Source organism: Stylophora pistillata, chromosome 11, assembly GCF_964205215.1.
Source record: "Stylophora pistillata chromosome 11, jaStyPist1.2, whole genome shotgun sequence".
Taxonomy (NCBI): Eukaryota; Metazoa; Cnidaria; class Anthozoa; order Scleractinia; family Pocilloporidae; genus Stylophora; species Stylophora pistillata.
The window spans coordinates 29,658,523-29,684,205 of record NC_142529.1 but is presented as its reverse complement, the minus strand read 5'-3'; the positions used below and the strand labels follow the sequence as shown (position 1 = coordinate 29,684,205).

At 37.8% G+C, this 25,683-nt stretch overlaps 4 protein-coding genes across 4 annotated transcripts; all 4 read right to left on the bottom strand.

Moving 5' to 3' along the window:
- Positions 1 to 865: 865 nt before the first annotated feature.
- On the bottom strand, positions 866 to 3,211 carry LOC111321142 (uncharacterized). The gene has a single exon (XM_088737750.1). The coding sequence runs from the start codon at positions 3,209 to 3,211 to the stop codon at positions 866 to 868; it is 2,346 nt and encodes a 781-aa protein (XP_088593876.1).
- A 2,603-nt stretch (positions 3,212 to 5,814) lies between these two features.
- LOC148721113 (melanocyte-stimulating hormone receptor-like) lies at positions 5,815 to 8,154 on the bottom strand. The gene has a single exon (XM_088739343.1). It carries the CDS (start codon positions 7,916 to 7,918, stop codon positions 6,998 to 7,000), a length of 921 nt encoding a protein of 306 aa, XP_088595469.1. The 5' UTR covers positions 7,919 to 8,154; the 3' UTR covers positions 5,815 to 6,997.
- Positions 8,155 to 13,256: 5,102 nt separating this feature from the next.
- Positions 13,257 to 15,481, bottom strand: LOC148721112 (melanocyte-stimulating hormone receptor-like). Its single transcript, XM_088739195.1, has one exon. The coding sequence runs from the start codon at positions 14,479 to 14,481 to the stop codon at positions 13,561 to 13,563; it is 921 nt and encodes a 306-aa protein (XP_088595321.1). The 5' UTR covers positions 14,482 to 15,481; the 3' UTR covers positions 13,257 to 13,560.
- Positions 15,482 to 16,052: 571 nt separating this feature from the next.
- Positions 16,053 to 20,848, bottom strand: LOC148721111 (melanocyte-stimulating hormone receptor-like). The gene is made up of 2 exons (XM_088737749.1): positions 19,911 to 20,848; positions 16,053 to 16,487 (listed from the first exon to the last, which is right to left on the bottom strand). The coding sequence occupies exons 1-2, from the start codon at positions 20,826 to 20,828 to the stop codon at positions 16,359 to 16,361; spliced, it is 1,047 nt and encodes a 348-aa protein (XP_088593875.1). The 5' UTR covers positions 20,829 to 20,848; the 3' UTR covers positions 16,053 to 16,358.
- Positions 20,849 to 25,683: the final 4,835 nt, after the last annotated feature.

Sequence of the window (25,683 nt, the reverse complement as noted above, 5' to 3'; positions counted from 1 at the left end):
TGCTACGCAACCCTTTTTACTATTTTATTGTCTACTCGTACTCTCTTTATATCTTTCACCAGAAAATTTATAGTGATGGTTTTTTCAAGCAACAACTTGCAAAATTTTGCCAATGAGACACTATGATATATTTTTTAGCCATTTCCTTTCTTCACCCCTTTGGTTGACGGAATAAGAAAAATGTTTCAGTATCAAGCAAGCTGAGGTGATTCAAATCTTGTTGTTGCCGTTATTTGAATCATTAGTAATATTCCTTATAGCGTAAATTATCTTATAATGTTCTTTAATGTTCCCTGTTGAAGGCACTAAACAGAAATGTCTATGAATCGTAACTTCTCGGTTACATTCATTAAATCTTTAATACAGAGTAGCATTAGACCATGTCTGATTGTTCACCTGGTTCACCTGTGAACTTTAATATATCTGATGTTCCTTATATTTAACAATTACTCGTCGAAGGCGAGTTGAATATCGTCGAATAATCCCCGAGACGAAGTCGAGGGGATTATTCGACAATATTCACCGAACCTGAGGTGAATAATTGTTTTAGTATAATTTCAGAGCTGAACAACAGAGAAATTTCTAAAATCATAACATTTTAGTAACATTTATTAACTTTTTATTTTAACATTTTATATAAACCGCGTGGAGCGGTTCATATAGCGTCATATAAGGAACCGCTCGACCAATAAGATTGCTGGAAACACTCTGCTCAGCTCTGAAATTATACTAATACGACTTATTATATGGCTGTGTCTCACAAGGACTGGGAACTACCGAGCAATCAAGCAAGCTGCATGTGGTTCATCTTGTTGTTATAATTATCTGGACTATTAATAATTAATAATTAATAACGTTGTCTATATTACGATATTCTAACACTTGGCAAATCGTTAATGTAGATGACAAATAGCAGAGGACCCAGAATACTTCCTTGAGGGACCCCATGGGTAACTGGCAATTCATCAGACAACTCATTCCCACAACATGTACGCTGTTTCCTGTCAGTAATGTAAGAGCGGAACCACTGAAGCGAGTTCTCACATAAACCAATTTTGGAGAGCTTGCGTAACAAAATCCGATGGTCCACAGTGTCGAAAGCCTTGGTTAAATCCAAAAACACGGCCCCACACAGTTTACCTTGTTCCATGTTCAATAAGACTTCATCAGCAAATGATGTCAAAGCAGATTCAGTAGAGAGCCCCTTCCTGAATCCAAACTGTTTCCTTGTGAGAAGGTTGTTAATTACCAAGTGCTGGTACAGCTGGGAATGCACGGCTTTCTCGAGAATTTTACTGAGTGTCGGTAAAATAGAGATAGGTCGATAGTTCGATGCATTTGACCGGTCGCCTGATTTAAACAAGGCTGTAATTTTTGAGCATTTCCACAATTTAGGAAATTTACCAGTAAGAATCGATCGATTCAACAGCTTAGTGATGGAGGGAGTGATTGTATTAGCAGAGCTCTTGAGTAGTCTAGCACTAATTTTGTCCAAACCAATTGCTTTATTTGTCTTCAAAGAGGTAAGCTGCTGAAACACAAACGATTCCTCTAGTTCAGTTAACTGGAACTGAGACAACGGTTGTTCTAAAACCAAGTTGCAATTCGACCAGGTAGTCGTTATTTTGTCAGCTAGGCGCTTGCCTATGGATGCAAAGAAGCTATTCAAAGCAACAGCAATGGATTTGGAAGTGGTGTGCTGAATGCCATCGGAAATGATGCACTGAACCTTTTCTGAGGATGAATTACGATTGCATGCTTCGTTTACAGCTTTCCACATTTTGCCGTGATCTCCTCTGGCTTCCTCGATCATTTCGCAGTAATATTTCGACTTAGCAGATTTTACTAAGCGGTTTACTTTGTTCCTCAGTTTCCTGTAAGTGTTCCAGTGCTTTTCTGAGTTCGATTTACGTGCTTTACGATGATACCAGTCTCGATCTCTCATTGATTCGCTAATTTTGCTATTCATCCAAGGAATAGGTGTTCCCTTCACACGTCGTCGTTTGACAGGTGCATGATCGTCTGCAACTTCTGAAAACAGTTTGTTCCAAGTTAATAAAGCGTCATCGATATTGTTTTCATTGTCAACGACGTGCCAAGGAACATTCCTAAGATCTTCGTTAAATGAATTCGCATCGAAATTCTTGTAAGAGCGATACTCAAACATTCTTGGATGTGCTTTTGTGTGCACACCAGTCTTTAGAATGCAAAACACCAGGTAATGGTCGCTCAATGGAAACGGAACAACACCAGATTTTACAATACGATGTTCATTATTGACAAAAATCAGGTCAATCAAGGTCCGTGAGGTGTCAGATATTCGAGTAGGCTCTTTTATCAGCTGTGTGAAGTCAAAAGCGCGCGAGAAGGTGAGAAGTTGTTGTTTGTCTTTCTTGGGCAATTTTGAATTAGGCATCATGTTTGCGTTTAGATCTCCTAAAATGATCACATCCGATTTTTCAAGATCAACAGCAGGCATACTATCTCGCAGAGACGAAATAAAAGTGCAGAGATCGGCATCTGGTGCTCTATAAGCGCAGCATAATAACGTTGGCTTACATTTATCTCGAGTTAACTCAATCCATAAACATTCCTGTCCACCAGTATTGATATCATTCCGCAAACGAAACGCCAAATCTTCTCTTACATACATAGCAACTCCGCCATATCCCTCTTTATTGCCAGTGCGATCTAACCTTATGCACACAAATCCAGGGAGTTTTATTTCAGCATCACTTGTTGAGGAATCCAGCCAAGTCTCGGACAGAGTTAGCACGTCAAAAGTTTTGTTGTTAATTCCCTCAAGACGCAGAGAGTCGGTTTTGTTTGCGAGACTTCGTATATTCAAGTGAGCAATCTTGAGACCTCTAGTGGACTTGATATCAGCAAATGTCTGGTAGCCGGGATTAATCTCAATGTCACCAGCAAGAGCAATAAGAGTCAAAGCAAAACAGGCACGATGAAAAAGCTTACAAAGCATAACACTCTTCAGTCGTCCATTAGACTCTTGCCTCCGGGTCGGTTCGTTTCGATGAAATGAAGCACCAGCAACTTCAGCCCTACAATACGTCTGGGAAACAAAAAACGTCTCTCTATCGTTAAGCAAAGTGTTCTCATATACATCTGAGAACCTGAAGAACTCCAAAGTGATGTCAATACAGAGAAACACACATAAATTTGCGGAGAGCTTGAAGCCGCGTCCGAACGCCATATTTGATTGAAGGTGTTAATTATGATGAACTAGTAGCACGAGATGTATTTTTAAGAGATATAGTTACTGTTTCAATTGCTTTTCTTTCAGACTATCTACAAACCTTGAGCAAACATTTCTTTGATCTTCCTGTTTCTTCCTATCCTATAATAATGATAAGTATTCTCTGACAATAAACGCTGCTTTATGGTCACCTTTGAAAGAATTCAGTATAAGTATAACTCATGAGGGATCTAACTCCATGGACAGCAAAATGCTTGTCTGATTGTCTGCTTCAATGTTTGTCTTACTTCACTTATCTTCCAGCAGTAAAGAAACGGATTTAACGTCGAGTTAAGTAAACTAAAACACCCGCTACCTCACTTATTCGTTCGTCTTGTTTTTCTAGTAGGTTATCTGTGATTGAAACGAGAAATGAGATCCAAACATCTCACGTCTATCCACGATCACTGAAACTCTACTTTCTAAAGAATATCCACAATCAGCGTTTACGCTGGAAAATTACTCTTTTTGTAAGAAAGTGTCCGAAACCTGCGAGGTACCACAGTTAAGAAATAACACTGAAAGGAAAATATGGAGACATCTGATATTAAACCTCCGCTGACAGGATGCTAAAAAAAAAACTTATCATTTTTGTAGAATTGAAACGTTAATCATTATCAGCCCTAGCAAGCGTAATAAATAATTTAAACTGGCGCTTTTACTCGGTCTTAGAATAAATTCAATTTTTCACCATCTCCGAACGCATTAAACAATTTCAATTGAAAGTTTTGGTCCCAGCAGCGAACTAATTACAAAATATTTGAGTTTACCTGAGTGTGTAATTAATTGTGCCTTTTAAGAATTTAATTTTAACAAGTTGATTGCGCTTTGCAGCTTTTTTTCCTCCTATACGTATCCGACTAGTACTTGAAACGAAATTATGAACAAAAGCAAAATATTACGCCAGAAAACCACTTTCTACAATTCTTTTCCCTTGTCTGTTAGTTATCCTCCTTTCGCCAGCGAATTCACAGTGATTATACTTGATAATGATAAGCCAAAGGTAGCCTACTAAAACATAGATCCCATTTGTTTTCTTCCAATGTCTTGTTCACAAGAAGACCAGAAAAATACTTCGTATCAGGTAAACTTTCATGCAAAAGGAAATGTATTGAATTTTTCTTCTTGAGATTATATTCAGCGATGAACGATTCTCGTTTCGTAATGTCGACAGTTATTTTCCAATATTGAAGTAATATATCACAAACGAGTGTGAGTGTTTCATCAGGGGTTCCAAACACTGAGAACCAGATGGTGTTTGGAACCCCTGATGAAACACACAGCATTACGATAACATGCATGCACGATTATTGCTTTGGTGTAGTTGGTGAATGACCATGAGTGAAGACGGAGCGGCAAGATTTAGGGTGCCAAAAACGGTTTAAGAAGGAAGCGCGTTAATCGAAAAGCTATTCCCTCGTTTAATTTAGCAAATGTAAGTACAAATAGACGCTAACAATTTTTGGCGAATGGCAAATTTCTCAGTCGGTTATAGCTCCCGTTTTCGATCCAGAAGCACTCTTTTAAAGACTATGATTTACTCAAGGTCGAACAGCTTTCTACCAGCATTAAAAAAGGGATGCAGTAACTTGAATTACTAGCTTAGCAAGTTTGTGATGGAGGTGGCCAAGAAGTGGAGGGAGAGAAATCCACCCAAGATCCTTCATGAAATAATATTTAGGTCATTGTTGTTAAAGATGTCTTCATTATTAAAAATGCTCATCAAAATTCAAGTATTAGATCTTAAATCAAAATCCTTCAATTTTCATTTGAGTATTCATTGGGTATCAAGGTTCATGCATGTGACCCAAATATGCCTCATTGATTGGCTGTTGCCTTCATGAGTTATTAAGGATTTTGAGAGTTAAACACGATAATTATTGATGGAGACGGAAAATAAAGGCCAGGGATGGGAAGTCAAGACTTATTACTGATTCGAAGAACCACTTAATTCATTCTAGTATTTTATCATTTTAATTATCACTTGTATACCTTTAGTTCACCAAGCTCCGCCTTTAGCAACTCCTACACATCTTTAAAGTTTAACTGTAAAACTATCGCGTGCTTCATATCATACACTGGCGAACGAATTAGTTGTTAATACCTTGTAAAAGTTTAGGAGACATCAATTAGCAATTAAAATGTGTCAGGAATTTGTCTATTGTGTCAAAAAAGTTAGCTTTTATTCGGAACTTGTGAAGTGCCTCAAATTGTATGAAATAGCGACAAAAAGCATGCCAAAATAAGGAAGACATCTATCGTATCATTTTTTAAAGTGCGGCAAACAATCCTCCTTTATTTGATAGTGTGCTTTTCAGATGTCCATAACATCTGCGTGAAGTTCACACTTGACTCATTATCATCCTCGGTAAACTGGGAATAAAAAAGAAATAAAAGCTGACGATTATACTTGGTCTAAAAAGAAATTTGGATTCGTGACAATCTACGAAAGCATGACACTAGTGAAATTAAAAATTTAATCAGAGATGCCAACTTATTTCACAATATTTCATTTAAATTTCTAATGAACACAGTTTTCCAGCTAAAAAATGTTCTATTCTCAAGCAAGCTGCATGCTATTCAATCTTGTCGTTGCCATCATCTGGACCATTCATAATATAATGTTCTTTATATTACCACATCTTAATGCTGAAGTGAAAAACGCATTTTATCAGTCCCAGTAAGAAATCAATGGATAGATATTTACGAATTATCAAAACTCGCCGAGCGATTAGTTCGTTCTATCTTTCATCACAACATTCACCTCAAGACTTCCTGTAAAGCGTTTACTCTTTAAATAACGCGCCCGCGATATGGCTTTTAAGTGACAGTGAGGACAATCACTTTTCTTTTTATAATTCATAGTTTACTTTACACTTATCAGTAATAATAAACGGAGACAACTTGTAACAAAAAGAAATTTTGTGACATCTTATTATGGTTTTATCTCCTTAAATGCCTCCGAATAAAGACGGGAGTCTATTTTGCGACACAACTACGTGTCTGTGTAATCGGTAAAGCTTACTTTAGGAATAAATTAGCCTGTAAAGTCAAACCTACAGACATATGTAATAGTATTTTTATTTTACACCTTATTTGAATCTCCGTTTTCTTAGGTAGAAAATTATTCATAGCTGAGCGAAGAGAATAAAGTGCCACGTTCAATTTCGGAAAAGCGAAAGATTTTGAAAACAAGTATAAAAAGCGGAGATTGTAAATTTTACTCCCTGCACACACTTACACTTTATTAACTAGTATTATTATCCAACTGTGCTTCGTAGAGTACAAATAAAGTCCAAAGCGAGTACAAATATCTCGCGGTATTTGTACTCCTATGAACTGGTTAGAAATATCCGCAAGATTCGCCCGCGCTGAAATAACAATTTGGCGCGTTGAATAATAAATCTCTTAGAAGTTTAGTTGTGTAGTATCGAACAGTATTTTTACTCGTTGCCTTGATATTGTTCAAAGAAGAATAAACATGAGAATGAAATGCATGCATATCTTTCTTCGATCATGACTAGATATAATTATTTATATCAGTAGCATGAGGAACATTTTCAATAGATATAGCTAGTGTTTCCATTGTTTCTCTTTCAGAGTATCTAGAAACCTCGAGCAAACATTTCTTTGAGCTTCCTTGTTTCGTCCTATCCTATAACATTGATAAGTATTCTCTAACAATAAACGGGACTTTATGGTAATATTTAAAAGTCTTTAATACAAGCATAACTCTTGAGGGATCTAACTCCATGGAAAGCAAAGTGCTTGTCTGATTGTCTGCTTCACTGCTTGTCTTACTTCATAAATCTGCCAGCAGTAAAGGAACGGGTTTAACGTCGAGTTAAAGAAAACTAAGACAGCTGCTACTCCCCATAATACTAGTAAGTGCGATGAAAATGTTTTACGGCCAGCGATTACAATTGTTACTATAAAGTATGGTACATAACAAACTACTAACGCTAACTGTACCCGCAGTGCAGTGTACACTGCTTTTTTGTATCGCGCCATTTTCAGTGCATTTAGTTGGCTCGGCTGTTGTTGGACATGATCTTGTACTTGCGCCTGATGATCACTGAGATCCCGAAATATTTTTATATACGAGGCGAATGAAATGACAAGGCAAGGTGATGTAACTATATGGCCATACCAAACGGTTATACGGTAATCTAATGTGTAGCATAAAGCAGCGACGCTAGATGCAATCCAAAAAGTAGCTACAATGATGTATGTGCGCTTCAAAGTTACAATTTCTCTGTATCTTAGCCTTAACAGCAGAGCAAGAAGTCTGTCCACGCTTATGGCCGTTATTATCATCAAAGACACTACACATAATGTAAAGGCTGTGATGATGGCTGCGTCAAATGCGTATCGACAAAGACTCCAGTGTTCCTGAACCACACACACCCAAACAGTGACGTAGAGAGGCTGACAAACAAGACCAACCAACAGATCAGTTGTTGCCAGACAACGATACAAGAGTTTCGACGGCGGATGAAGGGAAGATTCTCTGCGAAGGGCAACGATTATAAGAAAGTTCCCAAGAAATGCTGTGATGGAAAGGAGACTGTAGATTGTCAAGAAAAAAATTTTAAGTTCTTGTTGAAGCATACCAACTAGAGGTGGGGAGCAGTAAAGTTCTTGTAGTGTTTTTGTTGTCGACATTATTCTGTGTTCGTTTCCTTTTTGTTAGACTGAAATTATCTGTGAATGCAACGAGAAACAGTTCGTCTAAACAGCAACAACAGCAACTCGATGAACAACTTATAAAACCTTAGTTTTCTTAAGCTCCGCCTTTAGCAACTCTTAGCAATCTTTCAAGCTGTAAAATTACCGCGTGCTTCATATTGTACACCGATGAACAATTTAGTTGTTAAACTTTGTCAAAGTTAAAGACATTAGATAGCATTTAAAATGTGTCGGGAAACTGTCAATTGTGGCTAAAACGTTACTTTTTTCCCGGAACTTTTGAGGTGCCTAAAATGGCATAAAATAGCAATAAAAGACAAGCTAAATAATGAGAGATCAATCGTATCATTTTAGAAAGAGCAGCAAACAATCCCTCTTTATTTGATAGGGTTCAAATTTCCATATCATCTGTGTGAAGTTAAAACGTTAGTCATTATCAACCTCGGCAAAGTGGAATTAAACAAAGAACAAAAGCTGACAGTTTTGCTTGTCTAAGAAAACATTTGCATTCGTTAAAATCTCCGAAAGCATCAAACCATTGAAATTGATATTTTAATCACAGAAGCTAGCTTGTTTTAAAATATTTCATTTAAATTTCTAATGTACACAGTTTTGCAGCTAACAAATATATTCATTATTAAGCGAGCTGTATGTGGTTCATCTTGTTGCTACCATTATCTGGACTATTAAAACCTGTATTGCGACATCCTAATACTGAAGTAAAAAACACATCTATATTAAGCGCACGTGTGGACTTTCACAAACAGTATCAGTTTTAAACAACAACAAACATATGAAACATATGTGTGAACTGCGGTTATGAGACGTATATGAGAATGATCCTTCGCAGTAAAGCACTATTTGAGCAATAGTGAAAATCAGACCTGAAAAACATTTCAGGCCTGTACGGGATTCGAACCACTGACCTCTGCGATACTAGTGCAGCGCTCTACCAATTGAGCTAACAGTTTTCACGCGAGACACAGGCACCCTAGACTGGTGCCTAACTAATCAGCCTAAGCTATTACCAGTTCCCCAACAGCTTCCGAAACTTGGATCCAGCGACCATTTCTGTGTGTATATTCACTCGCGTGTCTTTAAGACCACCCTGGCTAAAAGAACACTAACTCGCCGCGACACGCGTGATAGTCGTATGAGAGAGTTTGGCCAGTGGCTTACGTCATTTTCCTGGGACAGCCTTTTCTCTTTAAGATCCTGTGCTGATAAATTTGAGTTTTTTCATCAAACTCTTATGAACGCTGTTGACTGTTTCCTCCCGCTTAAAACATTTAAGGTCCATCAAACAGATAACCCTTGGATAACCAACGCAATCAAGACTGCGACCAAGAAACGGCAGAAATATTTAGCCCAGCATGGGAAAGACTCCTTTCTGTTTAAGCTTTGGCGTGATAATGGTCAGCGGCTTATTCAGCACGGTAAAAAGGCCTTCTATAAAAACAAAGTTAAAAGTCTGAAGAGCACGCATGTTGGGAAGTGGTGGAAATCGATCAAGAACTTGTCAGATGTTTCGTGTACTGAGGGCTTGTGTTATAGTCAACTTATAGATACAGAGACTGTAGATGCACTTAATGATCTTGCAGAAAACATTAATGACTTTTTTGTGTGTCTAACGTCAGCGTTCTCCCTCTTAACATCGGCTGATATCGCGCACATACGTGTTGATGAGATACCAAGTCATTTGTTTGTGACCGAACGGGAGGCCTATGTCGCGCTCGTGTTATCCAATGCTTTAATATTGTTTAAAGAAGAATAAACATGCTGAGAGTAAAATGCATGCATATCTTTCTTCGATCATGAATAGGTATAATTATGATGAACTAGTAGCACGAGATGTATTTTTAAGAGATATAGCTAGTGTTTCCATTGCTTTTCTTTCAGACTATCTACAAACCTCGAGCAAACATTTTTTGATCTTCCTGTTTTGTCCTATCCTATAACAATAATAAGTATTCTCTGACAATAAACGCGGCTTTATGGTCACCTTTGAAAGAATTCAGTACAAGTATAACTCATGAGGGATCTAACTCCATGGACAGCAAAATGCTTGTCTGATTGTCTGCTTCACTGCTTGTCTTACTTCACTTATCTTCCAACAGTAAAGAAACGGATTTAACGTCGAGTTAAGTAAACTAAAACACCTGCTACCTCCCTTATGTGTTCGTCTTGTTTTTCTAGTAGGTTATCTGTGATTGAAACGTGAAATGAGATCCAAACATCTCACGTCTATCCACGATCACTGAAACTCTACTTTCTAAAGAATATCCCCAATCAGCGTTTACGCTGGAAAATTACTTTTTTTTGTAAGAAATTTAGTTTCCAAAACCTGCGAGGTACCACAGTTAAGAAATGACACTGAAAGGAAAATATGGAGACATCTGCCATTAAACCTCCACTGACAGGATACTAAAAAAAACATATCATTTTTGAGGAATTGAAACGTGAATCATTATCAGCCCTAGCAAGCGTAATAAATAATTTAAACTGGCGCTTTTACTCGGTCTTAGAATACTGGCGCTTTTACTCGGTCTTAGAATGAATTCAATTTTTTACCATCTCCGAACGCATTAAACAATTTCAATTGAAAGTTTTGGTCCCAGCAGCGAACTAATTACAAAATATTTGAGTTTACCTGAGCGTGTACTTAATTGTGCCTTTTACTAATTTAATTTTAACTAATTGATTGCGCTTTGCAGCCTTTTTTTTTCCTCCTATACGTATCCGGCTGGTACTTGAAACGAAGTTGTGAACAAAAGCAAAATTATACACTACAGAAGCATTTTCTACAATTTTTTTTCCTTGTCTGTTGGTTATCCTCCTTTCGCCAGCGAATTCACAGTGATTATCCCTGATAATGACAAGCCAAAGGTAGCCTACTAGACCCTCGATCTAATTTGTTTTCTTCCAATGTCTTGTTCACAAGAAGACCAGAAAAATACTTCGTATCAGGTAAACTTTCATGCAAAAGGAAATGTATTGAATTTTTCTTCTTGAGATTATATTCAGCGATGAACGATTCTCGTTTCGTAATGTCGACAGTTATTTTCCAATATTGAAGTAATATATCACAAACGAGTGTGAGTGTTTCATCAGGGGTTCCAAACACTGAGAACCAAATGGTGCTTGAAACCCCTGATGAAACACACAGCATTACGTTAACATGCATGCAGGATTATTGCTTTGGTGTAGTTGGGATATGACCACGAGTAAAGGCGGAGCGGCAAGATTTAGGGTGCCAAAAACGGTTTAAGAAGGAAGCGCGTTAATCGAAAAGCTATTCCCTCGTTTAGTTTAGCAAATGTAAGTACAAATAGACGCTAACAATTTTTGGCGAATGGCAAATTTCTCAGTCGGTTATAGCTCCCGTTTTCGATCCAGAAGCACTCTTTTAAAGACTATGATTTACTCAAGGTCGAACAGCTTTCTACCAGCATTTAAAAAAGGATGCAGTAACTTGAATTACTAGCTTAGCAAGTTTGTGATGGAGGTGGCCAAGAAGTGGAGGGAGAGAAATCCACCCAAGATCCTTCATGAAATAATATTTAGGTCATTGTTGTTAAAGATGTATTCATTATTAAAAATGCTCATCAAAATTCAAGTATTTGATCTTAGATCAAAATCCTTCAATTTTCATTTGAGTATTCATTGGGTATCAAGGTTCATGCATGTGACCCAAATATGCCTCATTGATTGGCTGTTGCCTTCATGAATTAGTAAGGAGTTTGAGAGTTAAACACGATAATTATTGATGGAGACGGAAAATAAATGCAAGGGATGGGTAGTCAAAACTTATTACTGACTCCAAATACCATTTAATTCATTCTAGTATTTTATCATTTTAATTATCACTTGTATACCTTTAGTTCACCAAGCTCCGCCTTTAGCAACTCTTACACATCTTTAAAGTTTAACTGTAAAACTATCGCGTGCTTCATATCATACACTGGCGAACGAATTAGTTGTTAATACCTTGTAAAAGTTTAGGAGACATCAATTAGCAATTAAAATGTGTCACGAATTTGTCTATTGTGCCAAAAAAGTTACCTTTTATTCGGAACTTGTGAAGTGCCTCAAATTGTATGAAATAGCGACAAAAAGCACGCCAAAATAAAGAAGACATCTATCGTATCATTTTGGAAAGTCCGGCAAACAATCCTTCTTTATTTGATAGTGTGCTTTTCAAATGTCCATAACATCTGCGTGAGGTTCACACTTGACTCATTATCATCCTCGGTAAACTGGAAATAAAAAAAAAAATAAAAGCTGACGATTATACTTGGTCTAAAAAGAAATTTGGATTCGTGACAATCTACGAAAGCATGACACTATTGAAACTAAAAATTTAATCAGAGATGCCAACTTATTTCACAATATTTCATTTAAATTTCTAATGAACACAATTTTCCAGCTAAAAAATGTTCTATTCTCAAGCAAGCTGCATGCTATTCAATCTTGTCGTTGCCATCATCTGGACCATTCATAATATAATGTTCTTTATATTACCACATCTTAATGCTGAAGTGAAAAACGCATTTTATCAGTCCCAGTAAGAAATCAATCGATAGATATTTACGAATTATCAAAACTCGCCGAGCGATTATTCCGTTCTATCTTTCATCACAACATTCACCTCAAGACTTCCTGTAAAGCGTTTACTCTTTAAATAACGCGCCCACGATATGGCTTTTAAGTGACAATGAGGACAATCACTTTTCTTTTCTTAATTTATAGTTTACTTTACAATTATCAGTAATACTAAATGGAGACAACTTGTAACAAAAAGAAATTTTGTGACATCTCATTGTGGTTTTAACTCCTTAAATGTCTCAGAATGAAGACGGGAGTCTATTTTGCGCCACAACTACGTGTCTGTGTAATCAGTAAAGCTTAATTTAGGAATAAATTAGCCTGTAAAGTCAAACCTACAGACATATGTAATAGTATTTTTATTTTACACCTTATTTGAATCTCCGTTTCCTTAGGTAGAAAATTATTCATAGCTGAGCGAAGAGGATAAAGTGCCACGTTCAATTTCGGAAAAGCGAAAGATTTTGAAAACAAGTATAAAAAGCGGAGATTGTAAATTTTACTCCCTACACACACTTACACATTATTAACTAGTATTATTATCCAGCTGTGCTTCGTAGAGTACCAATAACGTCCAAAGCGAGTACAAATATCTCGCGGTATCTGTACTCCTATGAACTGGTTACAAATATCCGCGAGATTCGCCCGCGCTGAAATAACGATTTGACGCGTTGAATAATAAATCTCATAGAAGTTTAGTTGTGTAGTATCGTACAGTATTTTTACTAGTTGCCTTGATATTGTTCAAAGAAGAATATGAAATGCATGCATATCTTTCTTCGATCATGACTAGGTATAATTATTTGAATCAGTAGCATGAGGAATATTTTCAATAGATATAGCTAGTATTTCCATTGTTTCTCTTTCAGAGTATCTAGAAACCTCGAGCAAACATTTCTTTGAGCTTCCTTGTTTCGTCCTATCCTATAACATTGATAAGTATTCTCTAACAATAAACGGGACTTTATGTTAATCTTTGAAAGTCTTCAATACAAGCATAACTCTTGAGGGATCTAACTCCATGGAAAGCAAAGTGCTTGTCTGATTGTCTGCTTCACCGCTTGTCTTACTTCACAAATCTGCCAGCAGTAAAGGAACGGGTTTAACGTGGAGTTAAAGAAAACTAAGACAGCTGCTACTCCCCATAATACTAGTAAGTGTGATGAAAACGTTTTACCGCCAGCGATTACAATTGTTACTATAAAGTATGGTGCATAACAAACTACTAATGCTAACTGTACCCACAGTGCAGTGTACACTGCTTTTTTGTATCGCGCCATGTTCAGTGCATTTGGTTGGCTCGGCTGTTGTTGGACATGATCTTGTACTTGAGCCTGATGATGACTGAGATCCCGAAATATTTTTATATACGAGGCGAATGAAATGACAAGGCAAGGTGATGTAACTATATGGCCATACCAAACGGTTATACGGTAATCTAATGTGTAGCATAAAGCAGCGACGCTAGATGCAATCCAAAAAGTAGCTACGATGATGTATGTGCGCTTCAAAGTTACAATTTCTCTGTATCTTAGCCCCAACAGCAGGACGAGAAGCCTCTCCACGCCTATGGCCGTCATCGTCATCAAAGACACTCCACATAATGTAAAGGCTGTGATGGTGGCTGCGTCAAATGCGTATCGACAAAGACTCCAGTGTTCCTGAACCACAGACATCCAAACAGTGGCGTAGAGAGGCTGACAAACAAGACCAACCAACAGATCAGTCGTTGCCAGACAACGATACAAGAGTTTCGACGGCGGATGAAGGAAAGATTCTTTGTGAAGGGCAACGATTATAAGAAGGTTCCCAAGAAATGCTGTGATGGAAAGGAGACTGTAGATTGTCAAGAAAAAAATTTTAAGCTCTTGTTGAAGCATTCCAACTAGAGGTGGGGAGCAGTAAAGTTCTTGTAGTGTTTTTGTTGTCGACATTATTCTGTGTTCGTTTCCTTTTTGTTAGACTGAAATTATCTGTGAATGCAACGAGAAACAGTTCGTCTAAACAGCAACAACAGCAACTCGATGAACAACTTATAAAACCTTAGTTTTCTTAAGCTCCGCCTTTAGCAACTCTTAGCAATCTTTCAAGCTGTAAAATTACCGCTTGCTTCATATCGTACACCAATGAACGATTTAGTTGTTAAAACTTTGTCAAAGTTAAAGACATTAGATAGCATTTAAAATGTGTCGGAAAACTGTCAATTGTGGCTAAAACGTTACCTTTTTCCCGGAACTTTTGAGGTGCCTAAAATGGCATAAAATAGCAGTAAAAGACAAGCTAAATAGAGAGACATCTATCGTATCATTTTTGAAAGAGCGGCAAACAATCCCTCTTTATTTGATAGGGTGCTTTTCAAATTTCCATATCATCTGTGTGAAGTTAAAACTTTAGTCATTATCAACCTCGGCAAGGTAGAATTAAACAAAGAACAAAAGCTGACGGTTTTGCTTTTCTAAGAAAACATTTGGATTCGTTAAAATCTCCGAAAGCATCAAACCATTGAAATTGATATTTTAATCACAGAAGCTAGCTTGTTTTAAAATATTTCATTTAAATTTCTAATGTACGCAGTTTTGCAGCTAACAAATATATTCATTATTAAGCGAGCTGTATGTGGTTCATCTTGTTGCTACCATTATCTGGACTATTAAAACCTGTATTGCGACGTCCTAATACTGAAGTAAAAAACACATCTATATTAAGCGCACGTGTGGACTTTCACAAATAGTATCAGTTTTCACGCGAGACACAGGCACCCTAGACTGGTGCCTAACTAATCAGCCTAAGCTATTACCAGTTCCCCAACAGCTTCCGAAACTTGGATCCAGCGACCATTTCTGTGTGTATATTCACTCGCGTGTCTTTAAGACCACCCTGGCTAAAAGAACACTAACTCGCCGCGACACGCGTGATAGTCGTATGAGAGAGTTTGGCCAGCGACTTACGTCATTTTCCTGGGACAGCCTTTTCTCTTTAAGATCCTGTGCTGATAAATTTGAGTTTTTTCGTCAAACTCTTATAAACGCTATTGACTGTTCCCTCCCGCTTAAAACATTTAAAGTCCATAAAACAAATAAACCTTGGATAACCAACGCGATCAAGATTGCGATCAAGAAACGGCAGAAATATTTAGCCCAGCATGGGAAAGACTTCTTTCTGTTTAAGCTTTGGCGTGATAATGTTCAGCGGCTTATTCAGCACAGTAAAAAGGCCTTCTATAAAAACAAAGTTAAAAGTCTGAAAAGCACGCATGTTGGGAAGTGGTGGAAATCGATAAAGAACTTGTCAGGTGTTTCGTGTAGTGAGGGCTTGTGGTCTAGTCAACTTCTAGATACCCAGACTGTAGATGCAGTTAATGATCTTGCAGAAAATATTAATGACTTTTTTGTGTCTCTAACGTCAGGGTTCTCTCCCTTAACATCGGCTGATATCGCGCGCACACGTGTTGATGAGATACCAAGTCATTTGTTTGTGACCGAACGGGAGGCCTATGTCGCGCTCGTGTTATCCAATGCTTTAATATTGTTTAAAGAGGAATAAACATGCTGAGAGTAAAATGCATGCATATCTTTCTTCGATCATGAATAGGTATAATTATGATGAACTAGTAGTACGAGATGTATTTTTAAGAGATATAGCTAGTGTTTCCATTGCTTTTCTTTCAGACTATCTACAAACCTCGAGCAAACATTTCTTTGATCTTCCTGTTTCGTCCTATCCTATAACAATAATAAGTATTCTCTGACAATAAACGCGGTTTTATGGTCACCTTTGAAAGAATTCAGTACAAGTATAACTCATGAGGGATCTAACTCCATGGACAGCAAAATGCTTGTCTGATTGTCTGCTTCACTGCTTGTCTTACTTCACTTATCTTCCAACAGTAAAGAAACGGATTTAACGTCGAGTTAAGTAAACTAAAACACCTGCTACCTCCCTTATGTGTTCGTCTTGTTTTTCTTGTAGGTTATCTGTGATTGAAACGTGAAATGAGATCCAAACATCTCACGTCTATCCACGATCACCGAAACTCTACTTTCTAAAGAATATCCCCAATCAGCGTTTACGCTGGAAAATTACTTTTTTTTGTAAGAAATTTAGTTTCCAAAACCTGCCAGGTACCACAGTTAAGAAATGACACTGAAAGGAAAATATGGAGACATCTGCCATTAAACCTCCACTGACAGGATACTAAAAAAAACTTATCATTTTTGTGGAATTGAAACGTGAATCATTACAGCCCTAGCAAGCGTAATAAATAATTTAAACTGGCGCTTTTACTCGGTCTTAGAATGAATTCAATTTTTCACCATCTCCGAACGCATTTAACAATTTCAATTCAAGATTTTGGTCCCAGCAGCGAACTAATTACAAAATATTTGAGTTCACCTGAGCGTGTAATTAATTGTGCCTTTTAATAATTTAATTTTAACTAGTTGATTGCGCTTTGCAGCTTTTTTTTTCCTCCTATACGTATCCGACTGGTACTTGAAACGAAATTGTGAACAAAAGCAAAATATTACGCCAGAAAAGCATTTTCTACAAATTTTTTTCCTTATCTGTTAGTTATCCTCCTTTCGCCAGCGAATTCACAGTGATTATCCTTGATAATGACAAGCCAAAGGTAGCCTACTAGACCCTAGATCCAATGTATTTTCTTCCAATGTCTTGTTCACAAGAAGACCAGAAAAATACTTCGTATCAGGTAAACTTTCATGCAAAAGGAATTGTATTGAATTTTTCTTCTTGAGATTATATTCAGCGATGAACGATTCTCGTTTCGTAATGTCGACAGTTATTTTCCAATATTGAAGTAATATATCACAAACGAGTGTGAGTATTTCATCAGGGGTTCCAAACACTGAGAACCAGATGGTGTTTGGAACCCCTGATGAAACACTCAGCATTACGTCAACATGCATGCACGATTATTGCTTTGGTGTAGTTGTTGTATGACCATGAGTGAAGACGGAGCGGTAAGATTTAGGGTGCCAAAAACGGTTTAAGAAGGAAGCGCGTTAATCGAAAAGCTATTCCCTCGTTTAATTTAGCAAATGTAAGTACAAATAGACGCTAACAATTTTTGGCGAGTGGCAAATTTCTCAGTCGGTTATAGCTCCCGTTTTCGATCCAGAAGCACTCTTTTAAAGACTATGATTTACTCAAGGTCGAACAGCTTTCTACCAGCATTTAAAAAAGGATGCAGTAACTTGAATTACTAGCTTAGTAAGCTTGTGATGGAGGTGGCCAAGAAGAAGTGGGAGAGAATTCCACCCAAGATCCTTCATGAAATAATATTTAGGTCATTGATGTTAAAGATGTATTCATTATTAAAAATGCTCATCAAAATTCAAGTATTTGATCTTCGATCAAAATCCTTCAATTTTCATTTGAGTATTCATTGGGTATCAAGGTTCCTTCATGTGACCCAAATATGCCTCATTGATTGGCTGTTGCCTTCATGAATTAGTAAGGATTTTGAGAGTTAAACACGATAATTATTGATGGAGACGGAAAATAAAGGCCAGGGATGGGTAGTCAAAACTTATTACTGACTCCAAATACCATTTAATTCATTGTAGTATTTTATCATTTTAATTATCACTTGTATACCTTTAGTTCACCAAGCTCCGCCTTTACCAACTCTTACGCATCTTTAAAGTTTAACTGTAAAGCTATCGCGTGCTTCATATCATACACTGGCGAACGAATTAGTTGTTAATACCTTGTAAAAGTTTAGGAGACATCAATTAGAAATTAAAATGTGTCAGGAATTTGTCTATTGTGTCAAAAAAGTTACCTTTTATTCGGAAATTGTGACGTTCCTCAAGTTGTATGAAATAGCAACAAAAAGCACGCCAAAATAAAGAAGACATCTATCGTATCATTTTTGAAAGTGCGGCAAACAATCCTTCTTTATTTGATAGTGTGCTTTTCAAATGTCCATAACATCTGCGTGAGGTTCACACTTGACTCCTTATCATCCTCGGTAAACTGGAAATAAAAAAAAAATAAAAGCTGAAGATTATAATTGGTCTAAAAAGACATTTGGATTCGCGACAATCTACGAAAGCATGACACTATTGAAATTAAAAATTTAATAAGAGGTGCCAACTTATTTCACTATATTTCATTTAAATTTCTAATTAACACAATTTTCCAGCTAAAAAATGTTCTATTCTCAAGCAAGTTGCATGGTATTTAATCTTGTCGTTGCCATCATCTGGACCATTCATAATATAATGTTCTTTATATTACCACATCTTAATGCTGAAGTGAAAAACGCATTTTATCAGTCCCAGTAAGAAATCAATCGATAGATATTTACGAATTATCAAAACTCGCCGAGCGATTAGTCCGTTCTATCTTTCATCACAACATTTACCTCAAGACTTCCCGTGTAAAGCGTTTACTCTTTAAATAACGCGCCCACGATATGGCTTTTAAGTGACAATGAGGACAATCACTTTTCTTTTCTTAATTTATAGTTTACTTTACAATTATCAGTAATAATAAATGGCGACAACTTGTAAGAAAAAGAAATTTTGTGACATCTTATTGTGGTTCTATCTCCTTAATTGTCTCAGAATAAAGACGGGAGTCTATTTTGCGCCACAGCTACGTGTCTGTGTAATCGGTAAAGCTTAATTTAGGAATAAATTAGCCTGTAAAGTCAAACCTTCAGACATATGTAATAGTATTGTTATTTTACACCTTATTTGAATCTCCGTTTTCTTAGGTAGAAAATTATTCATAGCTGAGCGAAGAGGATAAAGTGCCACGTTCAATATCGGAAAAGCGAAAGATTTTGAAAACAAGTATAAAAAGCGGAGATTGTAAATTTTACTCTCTACACACACGTACACATTATTAACTAGTATTCTTATCCAACTGTGCTTCGCAGAGTACAAATAACGTCCAAAGCGAGTACAAATATCTCGCGGTATTTGTACTCCTATGAACTGGTTAGAAATATCCGCGAGACTCGCCTGCGCTGAAATATCGATTAGGCGCGTTGAATAAAAAATCTCTTAGAAGTTTAGTTGTGTAGTATCGTACAGTATTTTTACTCGTTGCCTTGATATTGTTCAAAGAAGAATATGAAATGCTTGCATATCTTTCTTCGATCATGACTAGGTATAATTATTTGAATCAGTAGCACGAGGAATATTTTCAATAGATATAGCTAGTGTTTCCATTGTTTCTCTTTCAGAGTATCTAGAAACCTCGAGCAAACATTTCTTTGAGCTTCCTTGTTTCGTCCTATCCTATAACATTGATAAGTATTCTCTAACAATAAACGCGACTTTATGGTAATCTTTGAAAGTCTTCAATACAAGCATAACTCTTGAGGGATCTAACTCCATGGAAAGCAAAGTGCTTGTCTGATTGTCTGCTTAACTGCTTGTCTTACTTCACAAATCTGCCAGCAGTAAAGGAACGGGTTTAACGTCGAGTTAAAGAAAACTAAGACAGCTGCTACTCCCCATAATACTAGTAAGTGGGATGCAAATGTTTCACCGCTAGCGATTACAATTGTTACTATAAAGTATGGTACATAACAAACTACTAATGCTAACTGTACCCACAGTGCAGTGTACACTGCTTTTATGTATCGCGCCATGTTCAGTGCATTTGGTTGGCTCGGCTGTTGTTGGACATGATCTTGTACTTGAGCCTGATGATGACTGAGATCCCGAAATATTTTTATATACGAGGCGAATGAAATGACAAGGCAAGGTGATGTAACTATATGGCCATACCAAACGGTTATACGGTAATCTAATGTGTAGCATAAAGCAGCGACGCTAGATGCAATCCAAAAAGTAGCTACAATGATGTATGTGCGCTTCAAAGTTACAATTTCTCTGTATCTTAGCCCCAACAGCAGGACGAGAAGCCTCTCCACGCTTATGGCCGTCATCGTCATCAAAGACACTCCACATAATGTAAAGGCCGTGATGGTGGCTGCGTCAAATGCGTATCGACAAAGACTCCAGTGTTCCTGAACCACGGACATCCAAACAGTGGCGTAGAGAGGCTGACAAACAAGACCAACCAACAGATCAGTCGTTGCCAGACAATGATACAAGAGTTTCGACGGCGGATGAAGGAAAGATTCTTTGTGAAGGGCAACGATTATAAGAAAGTTCCCAAGAAATGCTGTGATGGAAAGGAGACTGTAGATTGTCAAGAAAAAAATTTTAAGTTCTTGTTGAAGCATACCAACTAGAGGTGGGGAGCAGTAAAGTTCTTGTAGTGTTTTTGTTGTCGACATTATTCTGTGTTCGTTTCCTTTTTGTTAGACTGAAATTATATCTGTGAATGCAACGAGAAACAGTTCGTTTAAAAGGCAACAACAGCAACTCGATGAACAACGTTTAAAACCTTAGTTTTCTTAAGCTCCGCCTTTAGCAACTCTTAGCAATCTTTCAAGCTGTAAAATTACCGCGTGCTTCTTATCGTACACCAATGAACGATTTAGTTGTTAAAACTTTGTCAAAGTTAAAGACATTAGATAGCATTTAAAATGTGTCGGGAAAACGTTACCTTTTTCCCGGAACTTTTGAGGTGCCTAAAATGGCATAAAATAGCAATAAAAGACAAGCTAAATAATGAGACATCTATCGTATCATTTTAGAAAGAGCAGCAAACAATCCCTTTTTATATGATAAGGTTCAAATTTCCATATCATCTGTGTGAAGTTAAAACTTTAGTCATTATCAACCTCGGCAAGGTGGAATTAAACAAAGAACAAAAGCTGACGGTTTTGCTTGTCTAAGAAGACATTTGGATTCGTTAAAATCTCCGAAAGCATCAAACCATTGAAATTGATATTTTAATCACAGAAGCTAGCTTGTTTTAAAATATTTCATTTAAATTTCTACTGTACGCAGTTTTGCAGCTAACAAATATATTCATTATTAAGCGAGCTGTATGTGGTTCATCTTGTTGGTACCATTATCTGGACTATTAAAACCTGTATTGCGACGTCCTAATACTGAAGTAAAAAACACATCTATATTAAGCGCACGTGTGGACTTTCACAAATAGTATCAGTTTTCACGCGAGACACAGGCACCCTAGACTGGTGCCTAACTAATCAGCCTAAGCTATTACCAGTTCCCCAACAGCTTCCGAAACTTGGATCCAGCGACCATTTCTGTGTGTATATTCACTCGCGTGTCTTTAAGACCACCCTGGCTAAAAGAACACTAACTCGCCGCGACACGCGTGATAGTCGTATGAGAGAGTTTGGCCAGTGGCTTACGTCATTTTCCTGGGACAGCCTTTTCTCTTTAAGATCCTGTGCTGATAAATTTGAGTTTTTTCATCAAAATCTTATGAACGCTGTTGACTGTTTCCTCCCGCTTAAAACATTTAAGGTCCATCAAACAGATAAACCTTGGATAACCAACGCGATCAAGATTGCGATCAAGAAACGGCAGAAATATTTAGCCCAGCATGGGAAAGACTCCTTTCCGTTTAAGCTTTGGCGTGATAATGTTCAGCGTCTTATTCAGCTCAGTAAAAAGGCCTTCTATAAAACAAAGTTAAAAGTCTGAAGAGCACGCATGTTGGTAAGTGGTGGAAATCGATAAAGAACTTGTCAGGTGTTTCGTGTAGTGATGGCTTGTGTTATAGTCAACTTATAGATACAGAGACTGTAGATGCAGTTAATGATCTTGTAGAAAATATTAATGACTGTTTTGTGTCTCTAACGTCAGGGTTCTCCCCCTTAACATTGGCTGATATCGCGCGCATGCGTATTGATGAGATACCAAGTCATTTGTTTGTGACCGAACGGGAGGCTATGTCGCGCTCCGCAGAATTAAGACCCAGAAAGCGCCGGGGCCTGACGGGATTCCCAACTCTATTCATAAGACTTTCCCCTTTGAATTGGTACTCGCTATTGCCGACATTTACAACTCGTCATTAAGCGAGGGGTACCTCCCTCCCCTTCTCAAGTCAGCGATTGTTCGCCCCCTGCCTAAGACGTCACCACCTATGAAAATAGAAGAGGACATCCGCCCCATCAGTCTTACTTGTCAAGTGGCCAAACTATTAGAAGGGTTCACGCTCACCAGGATTCTTCCTTCCATACTAGCGGATCTTGACGTCAAGCAGTTTGCGGTTGGTGGGAAAAGTACGGAAGAAGCCCTTGTTTACCTACTCCATTTGATTCTAGAAGCCATCGATAAAGGGAACTGTGCTGTACGATTGTTTTTCGCAGACTTTCGTAAGGGTTTTGACTTAATAGACCATAAAATCCTCATAGAACAACTATCTAAGTTCGATCTAGACGCCAGTTTGGTACGTTGGCTTGCGTGCTTCTTACAAGGTAGATCTCAGGTTACGCGCATAGATACGGTCAGTTCTAGTTCCCAAGCTTTGTGCGACGGGATACCATAGGGTACCCGGTTAGGGCCTATTTTCTTTGCTTGCATGGTTAATGACCTGATGGCTTCCTAGGGCTTGCGTATCAAGTTTATTGATGACTTAACTATCATGGAAATTCTTCCAAGAAATTCTCCTTCTGTGCTTAACTTCCTTGTGAATGACATCCAAAATTTTGCTAACACCAATAACATGCGCCTTAATTCTACTAAATGTAAGTGCATGACTGTTGACTTCCTTCAGTATAATAGTTACAAGGCTCCCCCGGTCGTATCGGGGGGCGCTGTTATAGAAGAGGTCTCGTCGTTCAAGCTTTTAGGCGTCAACTTGTCCACTGACCTTTCCTGGGGGACGCATGTTGACCACCTGCTGAAGAAGGCTAACAGACGGTTGTTTGCGTTAAGGTAGCTCAGGAGAAGTTCCGTCCCAGCGGAAGATACCGTCTACATCTATTGCTGCCTAATACGTTCCATACTTGAGTACGCCTCTACTGCATTTGTCAATTTACCGTCCTACTTATCTAAGACCTTAGAGTCATGCGGTGCAGAGGCGTGCTCTCGCCATTATTTGGCCAGGTCATTCGTACCCAGATACGCTAATGCTAGCCGATGTTAAAACCCTTGATGCACGCCGTAGTGCTGCCTGTGAATCCTTTATAAGTCGTATTCATAATGACAACCCCCTTTATACTGCAATGTAGGCCGACGTTCGTAAATCTTCAGACCGCTACAATTTAAGATCAAATCGTACTCACTATCACTCAAGAAAGTACACCGATCGTTTTAAGAACTTTGTTACAGTCAAGTACTTGCCAGTTTAATCATACTCGTTTTTTTTATAATAAACATTATTATCATTTTAGCATTATTATCATTGTTATGTACATGCTGTTTTTACTTGTATGTAGTTTAATGCATTTTGTACAGTTTTTCCCCTTTTTTCTCCTATAATTCTTGTTAATATAATTTATAAACCTCTAATTCAGCATTCTCTGCAAGAGGTTTGAATAAACGTTATTAGTATTAGTACAATTTACCAATTTACTATTTATCCATTGATTACCAATAAGTAATCAATGGATAGATCTTTGCGAATTATCACAACTCGCCGAACGATTAGTTGGTATAACTTTCATCAGCAACATTCACCTCAAGACTGCTTCGTTTGCGTTTACTCTTTAAAAATGCACCCACAGTAGGGCTTTTAGGTGAGAATGATGCCAATTCCTTACCTTTTTACAATTCATAGTTTACCTTACAATTATCGTTTATAATGAAAGGAGAAACTTGTAACAAAAGGAAATTTTGTGACATTTTATTCTGGTTTTCTCTTCTTTATTAAATGTCTCAGAATCGAATAAAGGCGGAAGTCGATTTTGCGCCACAACCTCGTGTTTGTCTAATCGGCAAAGTTTAATTTAGTTTTAGGAATAAATTAGCATCTAGAGTCAAACCTCCCAACATCTGTGATAGCATTGTTAATTTACATCTTATTTGAAACTCAATTTCTCTTTACTGGCAAAGGCTTGATAATTGCACGTAATGGAGAGTATTCATATGAGACAACTTTTCTATCCAGAGATGACTCTGTGTAATCATCTCCGTTGAGTTCTTAGAAAACGTAACCCTTAGTAATTCCGGGTTTAACTTCAGTACAGGGACTATCTTTGCGTTCAACCTCAGAGATTGCTTTAGGACTGGGCACTACATAATGTTTCAAAGATGGCGAAGATTTACTGACCTTGAAGATTTCATCATTACAGGCCTTTCCTTCGTTAAATTCTTGACCCAGTATTTCATGCTCAAGGCGTGCCACTTCAGCTTGACTTTGAGCGGAAATCACAGCCATTTCGTCTTCCCTTTTCCTTCGTAGTTGGTCGAGCTCTCGTTTTCGACATTCAAGTTTCCACTCTAATTCCCTTTGAACCATTTCTTCTTGAAACTCCTGTTCACGTACTTCATTGTCTCTCTTAACTCGTTCGGCAAGCTGTTTTGCTTGAAGGCTTGCGATGGAGGCTTTTATTTTAACGTCTCTTCTTCTCTTTGACGAGGACGACGAAGAAAAAGAGTGAGAAAGTGCTTTTGAATGACCAGAATCGACCTGGCTTACTCTGCTTACCGAATCTTTAGGAGTCACTTCAAGGCTGCTGTGAAGCGGTCATATCACACATTCGTCGACCAAGTGCCACGATTCGTGATTGCTCATCGTGAGCGGTTGATGCTCATCGTGAGCGGTTGATTTGCATCCGGCTCGATTGGACCAAAATTGGTAAGACCAAATAAAACGAGAGTTTTTATTATATTCGACGTAAACACAACGTTACAATTCCTTTTTCTCTCTCGCGCGCAAGCAGTCTTAGGTATAGCGTCAGTTACAACAGTTGCGATGGCCAGCGGCCGCTCCATCCATGGTTAGTGAGACTGGGGTTTCTGGTGTTTCTGTAGTATATGGATTCCCCCCATCAGCGATCCTAGAAAGCTCATATTCTATGTTCTGCTGACATCGACCTCATTCTTCACCTTCCAAATACGAACAGCTACATACTGAATAAGCAACACGCTTACCAGCATCTGATGCTACCTGAGAAACAGGTAGCATCAGATGCTGTCAGACGGGCAATCAGACCGGCCGTTCAAAAGCTTCCTCGTCTGCTTTAAGTTATGAAAAGAATGTGTCTTGGTGCTGTGATCTTAGATAGAGGTAAGTTGTCGATGGATACAGCCCATTTTCCTTTA

Excerpts from the sequence above, each read along its gene's own strand:
- LOC111321142 (XM_088737750.1), bottom strand. The coding sequence starts at position 3,211 with ATGGCGTTCGGACGCGGCTTCAAGCTCTCCGCAAATTTATGTGTGTTT.
- LOC148721113 (XM_088739343.1), bottom strand. The coding sequence starts at position 7,918 with ATGTCGACAACAAAAACACTACAAGAACTTTACTGCTCCCCACCTCTA.
- LOC148721112 (XM_088739195.1), bottom strand. The coding sequence starts at position 14,481 with ATGTCGACAACAAAAACACTACAAGAACTTTACTGCTCCCCACCTCTA.
- LOC148721111 (XM_088737749.1), bottom strand. The coding sequence starts at position 20,828 with ATGTCGACAACAAAAACACTACAAGAACTTTACTGCTCCCCACCTCTA. Across the intron at positions 16,488-19,910 it reads CACTTTGCTTTCCATGGAGT|GGAGGTAGCAGGTGTTTTAG; the intron begins TAGATCCCTCAA and ends CGAACACATAAG.